Here is a 16,986-nt window from a genome sequence, read left to right on the forward strand (position 1 = left end):
AGCCTCCTATATCCTGTGAAAAAGATTGTGACCACCCACTTTATCAATGTCCTTCATGATTTTATAAACTTCTATCAAGTCACCCCTCAGCCTCATTCGGTCCAGGGAAAACAGACCCAGCCTATCCCATCTCTCTTTATAACTCAAGCCCTCCAGTCCCGGCGACATTCTTGTGAATCTTCTCTGCACCCTTTCCAGCTTAATCACATCTTTCCCGTAATGTGGCAACCAGAACTGCATAAAGTATTCCAGGTGCAGTTTCACCAACCTCTTGTACTCAATGTCCCATCTGATTAAGACAAGTATGCCATACACCTCCTTCACCGCTTTGTCTACCTGTGTCATCACTTTCAGGGCACTATGTACTTGTACCCCCAGGGTGTATCTGCTCTCCCCAAAGCCCTGCAATTTACTGTGCAAGTCCTACTGTGGTGTGTTTTCTGAATCTACCTGCCTGTGATGCTGCAAGTTTTTCATTGTACCTGTACATCACTGTACTTGTCCATATGACAATAAACTTGACTTCTCAACATGCATTACTTCACACTTGTCTGAATTAAATTCCATCCTCTTCCCACTTTCCCAGCTGAGCAAGATCCTGTTGAAACCTTAGACAACCTCCTTCACTGTCCACCACACCACAAATTTTGGTGTCATCTGCAAACTTAATCAAGCCACCTACATTCTCATCTAAATTGTTAACATATATGACAAACAGCAGGGGACCCAGCACTGATTCCTGCAGCACACCACAGGTCACTGGCCCCCAATCCAAAAAGTAATCCTCCACTACCACCCTCTGACTCCTTCCACAAACCCAATTTTATTTTCCTTTTCATGGCTTTTATTTCATTTCTCCAGTTCCACTGAAGCAACAATTGGTTCCAAATGGGAATGCATCCAGTGTGAATTGCGGGAATGAAACGAAACAGCTTGAAATAATGGTGAACATGTTATAATACAAGAGTCAATTCATGCCCAGGCACAGGTCACTGACTGACAGTGGGCAGCAGCAGTCCCTTAGAATTGAGGATGCTGTCCATCATCAGATGATTGAGCAGCACGGTGCAACAGTAGAGCTCCTGCTTCACAGCCTCTGAGTTTGCATATTCTCACTGCAACCATGTGGGTTTCCTCAGGGTGCTCCTGTTTTCTTCCAAAGCTCAAAGGCATACTGGTTGGTAAATTAACTCGCCACTAAATTACCTCTGTAAGTGAGTGGTAGAATCTGGGGAGAGTTGATGGGAATGTGGGGAGAATAACATGGGATTGGTGTAAGTGGGTGGTTGATGGTCAGCACAGACACAGTGGGCTAAAGTGCCTGTTTCCATGTGTATAATTTTATGACTGAAGCCCAATTCTTCTATAGTGAGGGCATGCTGTTGCAAAGGGGAGAGGGATTTTCAGCCCCAGGTTGGTCCCCTTCTTCCACCATTACCTTTGGAGGGAAATGGCAGATGGAATATAAAGTGGAAAAAGAGAAGAATATTTGTTAAATGGTGAGAGGTTGGGTAGTGTTGATGTTCAAATGGAGGTATATTCGTTTGCACACAAGTCATTGAAGGCCAACATGGAGGTGTGGGACAATTAGGAAGGCAAATGGTTAGCCTTTACAATGAGAGGGTTTGATTACTGGAATAAAGAGGTCTTATTGAGATTGTATAGGGTCTTGGTGAGATCACAGCTGGAGTATTATGTACAGATTGATCTCTTTACACAAGGATGAATGGACTTCCCATGCAGGGAGTGCAGTGAAGGTTCACTAGGCTGGTTCTGGGGACGTCGGGTTTGCCATATGATGAAAGGTTGAGGAGACTGGGACTGTATTCCTTAGATTAGAAGAATGAGTGGAGCTCTCATTGAAGCTTACAAAATTGTTAAAGGGTTTTACAGGCTGTTTACAGGGAGAATGTTTCTTATGATTTTAGAGTCTGTGACTGGGGATACAGTTTGAGAATAAGAAGTAGGCCATTTAGGATTGAGAGGAAGATTCAGAGGGTGGTTAACCCTTGAGGTTCTCTGCTTCAAGAAATATATTGATGGATTCCCAAATATTCAGGGAATAAAGAGATACGAGGATAGTGCAGGAAAATGGTACTGATGTGGCCAAACAGCTTCCCAGAACAAGAGCTGGGAATCGTGGGAAGCTTGGTCAAGCTGTCCTTAGACTAGTGGAAGATCCAAATCCATAAAACCAGCTGGGTGAAACATTCAGTCTGAGCTCAGGTCAGTGATGTTATGAGAGAAATAGGTGTTACTGACCACAACATGCAGGTCCATTGATTAGTGACTGAATATTGAAAGAGCAACAGTAGAGAAGCAGATTGAATGGAGCCTCAGTTTCCTGCTTCTTACCTTATTTGGAGGGTTACATTCAAAGTTTCCCCCAAACTCATCATTCGAAGTGACTAGTAGTGGCTCTCCCACCTTGCCATCCAATTGGCCAAGCCGAGAGAAGTTTCTGGAAGCCAACAGCAGGGGTATAACTAACACTCATCAGCAAGCCAGGGCAGCAATAACTCTGCCTGGTGGTCAGCAGTGAAGATCCTCAACCACAGCCAGTGAAGGCCTGCGTTGAGGGTGACAACCAAGGGAGTGAAGATGGCTTTGGCACCACCAGATGAACCACCCTTTATGGAGAACAAAGAACCCTGGACTCCAGCACAGACCCCTATGACAGCCCCAAGTGTGACGTATAGTTATTGGGGCTCATGGATAGTCAAAGCCTGTTAAGTAATGAGGGACAGATGGAGTGTGTGTCTTGTTCTGACTTGTGTACTTCTGTTTGCTTTGAAAGTATAAAGCACCTGGGTAAAAGATAAGACATCTTTATTAGTCACATGTACATTGAAACACACGTACATTGAAACACACAGTGAAATGCATCTTTTGCCTAGTGTTCGGTGGGGGGGGGGGGGGGGGCAGCTTGCAAGTGTCGCCACACTTCCAACACCCACATAGCATGCCCACAACTTCCTAACCCGTACATCTTTGGAATATGGGAGGAAACGGGAGCACCTGGAGGAAACCCACACAGACACGGGGAGAATGTACAAACTCCCTACAGACAGTGGCCAGAATTGAAGCCTGTGCTTGAAGTGCAGAGAAAGGAGTAACACTGATGTAGAGGATCAGGCATGATCTTGAATGGCAGGGCAGGCTGGATGGCTGAATCCAGCTCCTGTTTCTTATGTTCTTTGTTGCAGCTTTCTTCCATTTTCATAGTCACTGGGGCCACAGCCTTTCTCCGACAGTTCCTCTGTTTAGGACCTTTTGAATCATTCTGGAACCTCTCTCTCAACCTTCCCTCCATAGGTAGCCCTACAGGACAGTAAGCTCCAGATGGCATCAATCTTGAGATCGCTGGATAATGCAAGCTTTTCCACCTTGGCAAGGTGACAATCCTCAAAGAGGATATGATCAGTACTGACAACAGAACTAGCCTAGTGTCCTGAATAAATGTGCAGTCTAACCATTATGCTGGTTAGTCTGATGGGCCTTGATCATGTTATATCACAACTTATGTTGCTGAATGAAAGATTACTGCCAGGGAAACATCACAGAGTGAATCATATCATGTGTTTTTATATCCAACTATCCATGGATTGTCTGATTAAATTTTTTGAGTGAGCTAAATTTTCTGATCCCAGGCATAAAATTCCTCCAGCTAATGCAGATCACCCATACCATCAAGTTGGCCAAGATCAAGTATCATAGAAGTAATTGCACTTAGAGACTTCTGATGTGTACAACTGAGCACATAATTTATGTCAACCAAACCATTATAGGAACAACTCTATTTTCCAATAATTCTTTTTCGCTTCAAAGTATTGCATCAAGATGTTGCTGTTACTATAATTAAAAGTCATTAAGCCAAAGTGCACAGAATCAGTAATTTCCTAGGCTATTTATATTAGCTAATGATTCTTAAACAAGTACATTCACCAGATTTGAATGTAAATGATGTAGAACCATCCCAATACTTTGAAGAGTAAGCCAATCTTCTTTTACAAAGTTTGGGTACAATCCAGAAAGTATTGAATGTAGAGGCATTCTTACAAAAATAGCACCTCTCTATTCATTTCAGCATTGCTTTGAAGGATTGTTTTTAAGAAGCATGTAGAAAATTCCTGAGCACACAAGAATATTTGTTCTCCCAATTCTATGAAGCAGAGTTTTTCATTGAAACAAAATACATGAAACACTCTATTCACATGTTTTAAGCTTCCCATTGAAACCATTGTACCAGACCTAGATTTTCTCCAGCAGCTTCCAATACTGCAACTATAAGTCTACGAATGTTTTGTCAAATTCTAATAAATGTTAATGTCAAAGAAAAAGCATACAACTCTGCAAGGTGTTACTGCTCCATAATAAAACAGACAACGCTGGAAGTGGTCAGCAGGTTAGGCAACATGTGTGGAATGAAAATAGTTAACATTTCAAGTCAGAGACCTTTGTCGGGTTTCACATTTCCAGCATCTGTGGCTTTTTTGATTCTCATTTCTGATCAACGTTTGCCCATTGGATGGATTCATTATCTGTCCCCTACACTTGGTAATTTCCCACTAAAAAGACACTGTACTCTTGTAATTTGACAAAATATTATCTTACACAAGGTGAAGCTTTATATGCTTCTTATCACAGGCAGGAAAACATCTCAAGTACACTGCACTTTGGAAAATGGTGGGTGTCAAATCTGGGAAAGGGGTGAAAGATAGAGAAGCCAGGACTGGGAGCTAAAGGTTGGTCAAAAGAAATGATTTGAAGTTTACTGAAATAGGTAGATGCTAAGGAAAATAATGGAACTGGATAGAGAGTACCAGAGGATTACAGTGCATGAATGAGCATTGCTAGTGAACATATGTCCAAGAGTGAATGACCAACTTCAGCTGTCCAATAGATAGTAAAGTCTGCATCACAGGGAAAGCACAATGCTTGCTTGCTCTCTCCTTCACTAGGTCTTTGTCTTAATGCTACTAATGGAAATCATAGCACTTGACAGTGAAGAAACTTTTTTGAGAGCTATCAAAAGCACGGCAATGGAAGTCAAATGAATAATTGGAGAATGACGTACTGAGCAAGGAGGAGCATAGAAAAAAAAATTCTTCTGATTTCTGCAAGAGGCCTGAGGAAGAATCTTACTGTCATCATACAGGTTGATCACTGGTCCTATAAAGTAAATGTGCATTGTAAAGATGATGAAAATTTGGGCCAAATGACAAAATTAGTAAAATATCCTTAATAAGGGCAGTGTGCTGTGACAATGAATACAAGATGGTTATAATTTTGCCATGGACTTGGTACTCTCATTATGGAAAATAGCATCGACAGGACAAATGGACAGAAGGTGGGAGAATGGAATGGTTTCCTTACCTAACAAGGAAGCATAGTCAAGCACCGTGCTCTATTGCCAAGCTAAACTAGTTCTCATGTTGAATAACTTCTATTGTGACTCCACTCATTTTCTCCAAATAAAATGTGTTGCTATGGGAACTGTTTTACTCCTAGCTATATGTGGGATTTGTGGATCATTTGCAGCTGACAAAGTCTGTGGACTTCTGGTGGATATTGGTCACTAGCCTGTTCCCAGAAATAGAAACAGGGAAGAGCTAGAAACTTGAAGGTGAGGGAAGGGTGCAAAATATTGATGGGATTTTCAGGTCTGGGTGAGAACAAGAAACTGTAATTACCAACAAGTCAGAGAAACAGATACGGGAGGGGACCTGAGTAGGAGCAGAACAAAGAATGTTCCACAAATCCCAAGAAAACAACAGTTCAGCTGAGACCCAAACAGTTCCTATAGCAACACCTTTTATTTGGAAGAAGTGGTGTCAAAAGAGAAGCTATGCAATGTGAGAACATGTTTAGCTTGACGATGGAGTGCAAATGATTAAGGATTGTTTATTCTCCAGTCAAGGAACAAACAGGGAGTCGAAGAGCAAAAAGCTGCAGGATATGTTGGGAATACTCAGCAGATCAGGCAGCACCTATGGAGTGCAAAACAGTCGATATTTCAGGCTGCTGATCTTTCATGAAAACAAAAAGTTTAGAAATGGAACATTAAGTTGCAAAAGAAAAAGGGGAGAGTTTGGGCCAAAGGGCCTGTTTCTGTGCTGTATAACTCTATAGGTGCAGGGAGCAGAGGGAAATGTCTGTGATAGGGTTGAGACCAAGAGAAACTGTCATAAAATGGTGATGCTGCCAACTGAGAAAGGGTGGTGAAGGCTTGTTAATTGCAAATGATCAGGAGGAGAAGGAGAAAGAAGTGGACAAGTAAGGACAGAGGGTCTTCCGACCACTCTGATGAAAGATGGGAGGTATTGAGGGTTTGCCATGTGCAAAGAACTGCTAAATAGAGTCAGGGAATTTGAAACTTTTCTTTTGCTCTAAGCTCTTGTCTTTGCAGTCTTTTTTCTCTCTCTTCACTGTCTTGTATAATTTATATTCCATATGTTGTCTGTGCCTATGTGCCTGTGATGTTGCTACAAGCAAGTTTCGCATTGTACCTGTATCTCACCGTACTTGTCCACATGACAAATTCGACTTGTCTTGACATTTTTAAGGTAGTGGAAGGCATTGAAGTGGATGTAGGTGTAAACAGATTGGATCGGGGGCAAAAAAAACAGGAAGAAACGTGTTCCATAGGGCAAGAAAAGACAAACAATAGATCAGAGGGCAGTCATGCTCAGATCTCAGGAAAGAGGTAAAAGTGGTCAGCATGCTGATGGAGGGCTATGTCAGTGGCAGTCTGGAAACAATGAGACAGCAACATCACTGTGTTCATCAATGGGTGCTTTCCAGGAAGCAGCCCAAACTCTTATTTAAAGAAAAATAGAATGGAAAGATCATTGTTGCAGTTGGGATACCACCAAAGGCCTGTTCATCTTTTTGCTGTTCCTTGACTACTACCTCAGGGTAGAAGATGGAAGAGTGCCATCCAAATCTGGCATAATGAAAACATGCAAAAGGTCTGAGTTATGCACATTAACTGGTATCCAAGTTAATGTTGCAAAGAGTTCCCGCGATACCTAATTTTATAAGATGCTAGATAAAAGGCTGGTTCACTGTATTCGGTGGGGGGGAGAAGTATGGTAACATGGATGAAAGAGTGGAGGGTGGTCATCATATCAAAGCAAAAAATTGAACCAAAAAGGTCTTTTTCAGGCTGGAAGAATGTCTCTATTGGAGAGCTGCAAGGATCAGTTTTTGGCCCTCAATTATTTACCATCTACATTAATGACTTGAAGGATGGAGCTGAGGGTAAGGTATCCAAGTTTGTTGATGACCTGAAAATAGAAGGAAGAATCTGCTGGCAAGATAATATTTGGACTCTTGGGTTGAATGTATGGGCTAAAAATTGATAAATGGGAGTTTAATGTAGGAAAGTCTGATGCCATGCACTTTTGTAGGAGAAATCAGTAAAATTTACCAGTATCCATAGAGAAAGTTGCAAATGAGTGGATTAGATAGTGAGATGGCTGTTCCTGTACAGGAATCACAAAACATTCACATGCCAATGCAGCAAATAGCTAGAAAGGTAAATGGCACATAGGACTTTAGTGCAAAGGGGTTGGAGTTTAGAAACAGTTAAGTATTTACACAATCGTAGAGTTATTACTGAGGACACACCTGGAGAACTTGATGGGTGAGCCTATTAAAACATTTAAGATCCTAAGGGGGCACAGCAGGGTACATGCTTCCATTAAAGGGAGCATGTCATACTGTAAGTACGTTCCTTTGTTTAAGAGGGCTGTTCTTGTACCCAGGGGACACAGGAATTTCTTCTCACAGAGGGTGGTGAATCTCGAAACCTTTGTGTGCTGCAGTGTGCCATGAAAGAAATGGTGGTGATGGTGAGGCGGAAAAGACTGCAGATGCTGGAATCTGGAGCAACAACCTGATGGAGGAACTCAAGGGGTCAAGTAGCATCTGTGGGTGTGGGAGAAAAAGAATTGTCAACATTTCAGGTCAAAACCCTGAATCAGGACCAGAGTTTGACAAGGTCCCTCATGGGAAGCTCGTCCAGATGATTAAGATGCATGGTTATTTGGATTCAGCATTGGCTTGCCCGTAGAAGACAGAGGATAGTGACTGATGGGACTTATTCTGGCTGGAGGTTCATGACTAGTGGTGTTCTGCAGGGATCTGTACCAGGACACTCGCATACACACACTATATGTTATATTAATTATATTAATGCATAATATTCATTAATATTAATTAATATATAGATTAATATAAAATGACTTGGATGAAAATGCGGATGGGTGGTTTAGTAAGTTTGCAGACAATATAAAGATTGGTCGCATCTTGGACAGTGTAGAAGATTGCCAAAGGATACAGCTGGATATAGATCAGTTGCATATATGGGTGAAGAAATGGCAGATGGAGTTTAATCTGGCCGAGTGTGAGGTGCTGCAATTTCGGAGATCAAATGTAAAGGCACAGTACACAGTTAACAGCAGGACCCCTAACAGCATTGACGTACAGAGGAATCTTGGGGTCCAAGCCCATAGCTCCCTGAAAGCAGCTTCACAGGTTGATAGGGCGGTAAAGGCGGCATATGATATGCTCGTCTTTATTAGTTGAGGCATTGAATTCAAGAGTCAGGAAATTGTGTTACAGCTTTATAAAACTCTGGTGAGGCCACATCTGGAGTACACGTTCAATTCTGGTCAGCCCATTACAGGAAGGATATAGAGGCTTTAGAGAGGGTGCAGAAGAGGTTTACCAGGATGCTGCCTGGATTAGAGGGCATGTGCTAGGAGAGGTTGGACAAACTTGAGTTGTTTTTCTGGAGTAGTGGAGGCTGAGGTTTGACCTGATAGAAGTTTACAGGATTATGAGAGGCATAGACAGACAGCCAGTATCTTTTTCTTGGGGTCAAAATGTCTACTACTTAACAGCATACATGAAAGACGAGGGGGAAGTTCAAAGGAGATGTGCAGGACAAGTTAAATACAGAGTGGTGGGTGCCTAAAATGCACCGCCAGGGGTGGTGGTGGAAGCAGATATGATAGAGGCTTTTAGGAGACTCTTATATAGGCACAAGACTGGGCAGAGAATGGAGGGGTTTGGACATTGTGAACTAGAAGGGATTAGTTTAGTTAGGCATTTAATTGCTAATTTAATTAGTTAGGTAAATCTTGGGGCAAAAGGCCTATTCCTGTGCTGTACTGTTTTATGTTCAGAGATTGATAGATTTTTTGAAAGGAAGGGGAATTGAGATCGATGTGGAACAGGCAAAGAAGAATCAAGGCCTGGAGCAGAACTGTCATAATATTGAATGGTGGGGCAGGCTGGAGGGTCCAGGTGGCCTGGTCCTGTTCTCGTTTTGTTTCTCTCCAAAAGAGCTGGTCATTGACTTCAGGAAATGGTGGGAGTACACCCCCCACTTATATCAATGCTTCCAAGGTGTGGTGGAGCGCTTTACATTCCTAGGTGTAACTATCACCAATAGCTTGTCCTGGTCCAGCCACATGGATGCCATGCCAAGAAAGCTCACCAGCGTCTCTACTTACTTAGAAGGCTAAGCAAATTCAGAAGTCCCCAATGACTCTCACCAATATTTACAGATGCATTGTAAAAAGAATCTTATCTGGATGCATCACAGCTTGGTATGGCATGTGCTCTGCCCAAGCCTGCAAGAAATTGCAGAGTTGAGAACACAACCCAGTCTATCACAAAAAAACCATCCTCCTCTACATGGACTTCATCCACACTTCCCACTGCCTCAGAAAAGCAGCCAACATAATCAAAGACCCTGCACCTCCCCCCCCCCCCCCCCCCCCCACCCTCCCTCTCCTCCAACCAGGGAAAAGATACAAAACTTGAGAACACATACCACTAGGCTCAAGTATTTCTACCCTGCTGTTAGAAGACTGCTAAAGGTGAATTCTTGATCTCCCAAACTACCTTGTCGTGGCCTTCGCACTTTGTTTACCTACATTGCACTCTGTAGCTACTACACTATATTCTGCATTGGTTTTTTTTTCCTACTTCCTTGATGTACTTAGGAATGGAATGATCTATCTGGATGGCATGCAAACAAGCATCTTCTCAGTACATATGACAATAATAAACCAATCATCAATTTTCAGTCACAGATTCAGGTGCATGCATTTTGTTCAGTGAACTGCAATTTATGATCCACACCAGACCATTGCCCTCCAGCACACTTCCCGCACCAAGGTAGTAGTGTCAGACAATAACAGAGGCACGTGTAAAGATATTTCCGTCACCACAATTTCTTTAATGGTAACTGCAGTACAAAGCACTCTTATATTATGCAATTGATTCTGACAAAAGCACTAGTCTTTCATATTCCAACAACCTATGCAAATTAGGGCAAGGCACGTGTCATAAAATTCAGCTTGACTGGTTTTCTGACCTGCACCGAACCAAATCTATTAATGAAGTCGAGGAATTTACACCAACTTTAATTGACTGTTTTTTCCCAATTGGCCACATCTACCAGTGGCTTCCTTTATACTAAATAACTGTAGTCAACTAAAGATTTATAAACCAAGAGACAAATTAATTTCACATTAGACATTTCTAATGTCGTGAAGACACATTTTGTACTTCCTATTATTTTTATTTTCATTCATCTCTTTCAGCCATCTACACTTACCTCCTCGCATTTCAACATGATATCTGCTTGTGGGACGTTTGATATACAGGAATGGACCACCTTGAATCTCTGCATTTCTTGTGGTAACAGTAGTCCAATGAAGCACTTGGGCAGCTTATACCAGGAGCTTGACTCAAAGTAGGAATAATACACAAATTCAGAACAGTACAATAGGAGGCAATAGTCTTCTGACAACTTTGATCTTAAGAAAAAGTCAACTAAAAGTCGCTACTCTACAACCTTTGGGTTGGTACATAACATGGCAATGTTAGAAAATGTGAATACAGCGTACTGATCAAATAGCAATGAATAGTTCTCAGCTTAGTAAACTAGCTGTATTTCTGAGAATTTGGACCTCACATTTGATATAGTTTTAACTTTCAGCGTTATCATAGAAGAACAAACTTCAGTCCTGATCTTGCAGCTGTATTGTTGATGAGACTGAACCAATTAGACTTTGTGATAACAGTGACCATAATGTTGATCAGCACTGTTTAGAATGGGACATGATGCAACTCTATGACCATCATGCAGTTTGAACTTTAGGTGCCCCATTGCCTACCTTTCATGAACTCAAGTTTGTATACTGTCTAAACCTACTGAAAATGTGTATGAACTTTTCAATCAGTTGTAAACAGTGCCACATCTAATTGCAAAATGATCTTTGGCAAATCAGTTGAAAGTGGTTTGGCCAAGGATATACATTACTGAAAAAAGTTACATCTAACCAAAGGAGTTTGCAGATTACTTTTTCTTTTAAATAGTTGTACTTTTTTTAAAAGAAAAAAACAGGAACATCTATAAAGCCAGAATTCAATTGCCTTTTAAATAAGCTACCAAAAACTTTGCTTATAACATTGCCCAATGGCTCACAAAATCCAATGCAACCCTGCATAAAGACATTTGATTTATATTCTTAAATAAATTTGTAACAGCTGTGACACAGGTGTACATTACAGAAATTCCAAGGAAATTGATTTGCTGATAGGAATGTACATATTTATGCTCACCATGTGATAAGCCCATTGTTAAATCTTTAGTCATCCCTTGCCTTTTGTCCAAACTACTATAATTTGGAAAGATCTCTGCTTTAAAAATCAGTGATTGTTTATTCAAAGCCTCCATCTTCTACTTAAAAGCTCCTTCTTGTATTTAATTGTATACTTATTTGTCCTCAATCTAGCCTGTGAAGTGCCAGTTCCTGAACTTTTATTATTCTAAATGCTGTGTTAATTTATCACTCAAAGCCTCAAAGTTTGAAGTGACATTTCTGCTGCAGTAAATAAGGCAAGGCAGGGGTTCAATGCAACATTTAAGGGGACATACCTGCACAACTTGCCACACAAAAAGCACATCTACTGTTTACCCACCACCCCTTAGAAGTACAGAAGAAATTAAGATTAGTACGAGTCACAAGTTCCCATGTTTGGAAAGAGATAAAGGAAAAACAAGTCTAAATTTTCTTTTGTATAAAAAACAGATCCTTTTGTGTTCAGACAGAATGTTCTGTTATGATTGCAACTGACAATGTGGATGAAAGCCAAAGTTTGCTCTTCATTTTAGAGAAAAATGCCACACAAACACACTTTATTGTGGAAAAAAAGCAGTTTTAACTTTTATTAGGATGTACCATGTTAAACAGTTTGCATCTGTGATATAGTCAGTGGAGTTAAATGCCGCATGATTTTAATCAGATAATAGTAATAAACACAATTATTTGTACCCTGAATAAATTAGTATCACACTGGACCAGTAACAGACTTGTTCCAAGTAGTTTCTCTTTTAAAAAAAATACCAAAGCAAGCACATCCTTTTCCATCTTTGCTGACCAGTTTGCTAAAAATAGGTTTGTTTTCTTTGATACATATGTAGCAAGTAGTTTGTGACAGTATTAGTACCACTACAGTTGCTAAAAGATCTGCAGTATAGCACCAGTCCTGCTTGATATATAACCAGCTATATCATCCCAACTGGTGAAGCAATGTTAAGATTCTCTTTTGGAAATGTAACCACAAAGTAGTTTCTCCCACAGACAGCACTCTACCAGCTATGACAAATTAATACAATATCCCAGAATCATCTTGTGGCATCCTATTAAGCAGTTCTCATCAACATTCATTTCATTCCTGTTTTAGAAAGCTGTTGAAAATAAGTGTAAAAGGTAACAAGTACAACAGCTTGGTTCAAGTACTATGTTGATTATTAAAGCTCCAAGTGTATGATTTTATGAATCAGAGCTACTTCTGCAGCCATTTCAACAGCAAAAGCCAAAAATCAATGAAACTGAGAAAAAGATTAAAAGCAGAACATTTAGCATCCAGACTCAAGCACATTTAAAATCAAATCAAAGCAAGCTCCATAGAAGACATCACTATTTCAATTTTACTCAAGTTGTTTAAAAGTTAGTGCACGAGTACATAGAATAATATCCCATATCAGTTAAATACAGTAAATGGAATATTAAAAAGTGCACACAATTTGCCTAGGAATGCTGTTTCAGTTAATGAAAATAAAAAGCAATGAAAGGCTGACCAAATTTCTGGCTTCTGCATGCCAGGTGGATGCCATGCTTCAAATCAATGGAAGCAAACTTCCAATTCCAGAGATCAAAGTGAATGACCTGAGAACATCACCACTTTGATGAGCTATTTGCCCCAAACAGCTTGAGCAAGTTCAAGCTTTTAGATTACTGGCACTGAATGGCCTTTACCACCACCAACAAATGACTAATCATGTACAATGCCACAAGATTAGAGGAGGTCAGGTAGGTGACTATAAACAGAATCCAGGAGTTTCTGGCTGGCATCCTGACTCTTGCCTCCCGCAATCTCGAAGAGCTTGTCTAGTTTGTCCTCTGCATGTGGTATTTCTTCTATGACTCCGAGCTCCTCTTGGTTAAGAATATGAAGCATGTCGTCAAAAATAGGCTGCAGATCACAAGGATCTAAACGTACCTGTCGTAAAATGGTATCTTTCTTCTCTGCAGTTGAAGGAAAAAGAAATATTAAGTCTCTGTGGATATTTTTATTATTAAAATAGCAAATAGGTCACAAGCAGATGAAGTAAATACTGGGCATTTCTGGTTTGCATTTTTATTCCTCAATCCCACCCCCAACTTGTTTCCAGTTGTCCTAAAAAGGATAAACTCTAGTTTGAATGCAAGTCCATTGATTTGCCTTTTTCTATCATTTCAGCAACGAAAATTGTTCTAAAACGGGTTTGAGGATGGGCAAAGGATTGCAGACGTAATCAAATTTTGGCTATCCATCAAATCTCCATTGGCCTGGCTTTCCGAGTGTAACTACTCCATAGCCACTAGAATGAGTCTGCCTCAGCCAACTTAGCCTCCTCCCTAGTACAGGATAGGTAGTAAATTGAAGTCCCCAGAACAAAATATCAGGGATGTTGCAAATCTGAACTGAAAACAAAAAGGGTTGGGAATATTCAATTGGTATCTATGGAGAAAGATAAATGGATCTCAGATTGATGACACTTCACCAGAATACCAACTCCTGCCATTTAAATGGGATAGATTCAAACTTTATAAATAACTTTGACTCAAGGTTCTTTGTTGGTTTATGGGGCTGATCTAAACTGGCCAGTTTTTTTTTTTAAGTACACCAGCCCAAGGTTCAATGAATAAGATGTTTCACTCTGTATCTTCACTAATTAAATGATACATTCAGAACTTGGGATTCATACATAAATAAATTCTGCTGGACTAAAAACATAGCAAATTCCCAAAGCAAAGTAGTACAAGCTATGGTCACCTTAGTGCTTAGCCAGACTAGTGGAACTGTATCTCCACAAATATGTAAAACTACACCAGCAGAAATAGCCTCAACATTCAGTAATTTTGGAAAACAGCAGGCATATAGGAAAGTGTTGGAACAAACAATGGAGAAATGGGATACAAATTACAGTTGGTGAGTTTCTTTTCAAGACAGTTGTTTATGATTATTCACACGCAACTTTAATTGCAAGTTTATATAAAACAAAATCGTAGTAATTCTAGAACTACATGATGATTGCAATACAAAACGAAGTGGGCAAAAGTTTAAAAACATTATATAGCAGGTGCTCCATTCCCCTTTTAAAAGATTTCAGTACTCTTAAAACCAAAATGTAAACCATCCAGCTCAAGTGATTACATTTTAAAAGACAATTAGAAATAAAATCCATTGTTTACCTTTGGAAATGAAGGACCCAGTTCTACTAAGAACTGAAGATGAAGTACTTGAAGTTGAGTCACAGCGAAGGAGAGGTTCTGATTCATCAACAAAAAAAACTTTTGTCTTATCAGCTGAAGATGGCTCAACAGTTGAGTTGGGAACAGCTGGATTTGGAGTCAGACTATTTTTACAGCTGGGCGCCAGAACAAGCTTCTCGATATCCAGCTGGGGAAAAGCAATTATAAGAATGTTTACTGAATGAATGTTCAAAACAAAAAAAAAATCTGACCAGATGCAGACAGCAAACCTACAGATAAGTATTGCATGCTCTTAGCAGTATATATAGCACTCACATTACATAACACATGCTGAACAATTGCTCCAAAAATAGAAGTTTCAATTTCACAAAGATGGTTAAATTAACAAAACTTCCACTTTTCAAACCTTGTAGTTTGAAGGGGTTTTCCTACCCTTCATGATATGACCCTATGTGTAATGAAGCTAAATAAGGTGCACAAGACAGATAGCACCTTGGATACCTCCCCATGATCCAGGTAGAAAATCTACCTTGAATCACAGGACCAAAACCAGTTGACCGTTGGTACCAAGAGATGGAGCCTTCACATCATTCTATTGCTGGGAAAATGATAGATACAATGCACTCCAATGACTTTCTAAAATGGGAGAGGTCAGATATTCCACAAAGCCTCAACATCATTGATTATATCAAATTTAATACATAAAATTGCTGCCTTGCAAGTTGGTGAAAAGAAACCATTAGCTTACACAAATGCAAAGATAAGAATCTGTATCCTCAATAAATGTGTGTTTTAAAATTCACACACTGATGCTGAACCAACTGGTTATAGTAACGACTTAACTTTAAACATCATGATGTTAACTATACACAAACATGTACACCCAAAGTTCCCATTCTCACTTCCTTTCATTTATGGCTCAAATAGAGAACATAACAGCACTGTACAGGCCCTTCTGCCCATGATGTTATGCCGACATTTTATCCTGCTCTTATCTATCCAACCCGTCGCTACCACGTAGCCACATGAATGATAGAAAAATGGAGGGCTATCTTAAGAGTCTCTGAAATGTCCCTAATGTATCTCCCCCACAACCTCTGCTGACAACATCTGGTAAATCTCCTCTGCACCCTCTAAAGCTTCCACATCCTTCCTATAATGAGGCAACCAGAACTGAACCCAATACTCCAAGTGTGGTCTGACCAGAGTTCTATAGAGCTGCAACATTACATGGTAGCTCTTGAACTTAATACCCCAACTAATGAAGGCCAACACACCATATGCTTTCTTAACAACCCTATCAACATAAGTATAACAATTTAAAATCATTTTTAAACAGTACATAGGATAAGTTACACTATAATTTTCAGTTTTGCATATGGTGCTTTCCCCTCATGAAAGACAGAACCTGATAGGAAACAAATTTGCTTTTCAAAATAGAAAAAAATTAGTTTTTAAAACATTGTCATTTAAAGCTCAAAATTTGAAAATCTGAGTTAATTGCTTCATTAAGAATACTATTTCTCCCCCCCCCCACCCGACATGACTATAATCTGCCAGATGCTCAGATGATACAAATCCCTTTTCCTGAATCAATTTGTATATGGCACCCAAGAAGTTTGAAAGCATTTCAGACATAGTGCTTCTATTTGTGACAACAAATTAAAAACCTAATATCAGTTTTATTTGCCTAGGGAGTGGCACACCGCAAACTATAGATTAGCATTTACTGAGAAGTTAGTTAACCATTTACCTTCTAGAAGAACAATAGGTTCCTTTCTTTGAAGCACCACTTATTAATATGAAGTTGAAATGATTCAACATTAGTTTAATATGATGTATTCCCCCCCCCCCCCCCCACCCCAGTCTCACTTTGAAAGTGCGTGTTTAGAAAATACTTTGTAAGTCAAGTTGTTGTGAGAAGTTTGTCATAAAGAGGTGCCGGAATATACTTTTATCAGCTAACACTTAGAATGAGTCAAATACTAAGTTATTGCTTATATACTATGGCTTCTAAACTGAAGAATGCAGTTAAGTATTGGATTTTCTTATCAGTATTCCTCAAATTTCATTCTCCCAGATTTTTCTTGGGCAAATATTTTAATATATAATCCTGTTCTAATGTTCCCAATTTATTTGT

At 39.9% G+C, this 16,986-nt stretch overlaps 1 protein-coding gene across 1 annotated transcript in view; it reads right to left on the reverse strand.

The window, feature by feature from the left end:
• Nucleotides 1-12,228: 12,228 nt before the first annotated feature.
• The window catches only part of tnfrsf21 (tumor necrosis factor receptor superfamily, member 21), a 40,355-nt gene continuing 35,597 nt past the window's right edge, over nucleotides 12,229-16,986 (reverse strand). The window contains exons 5-6 of the mRNA XM_052025194.1: nucleotides 14,826-15,033; nucleotides 12,229-13,616 (exon numbers count right to left, since the gene is read on the reverse strand). Coding sequence (XP_051881154.1) covers nucleotides 13,387-13,616; nucleotides 14,826-15,033 — 438 coding nt within the window. The 3' untranslated portion in view covers nucleotides 12,229-13,386. The remainder of the gene's footprint in view (nucleotides 13,617-14,825; nucleotides 15,034-16,986) is intronic.

Source organism: Pristis pectinata, chromosome 10, assembly GCF_009764475.1.
Source record: "Pristis pectinata isolate sPriPec2 chromosome 10, sPriPec2.1.pri, whole genome shotgun sequence".
NCBI classification, from domain to species: domain Eukaryota; kingdom Metazoa; phylum Chordata; class Chondrichthyes; order Rhinopristiformes; family Pristidae; genus Pristis; species Pristis pectinata.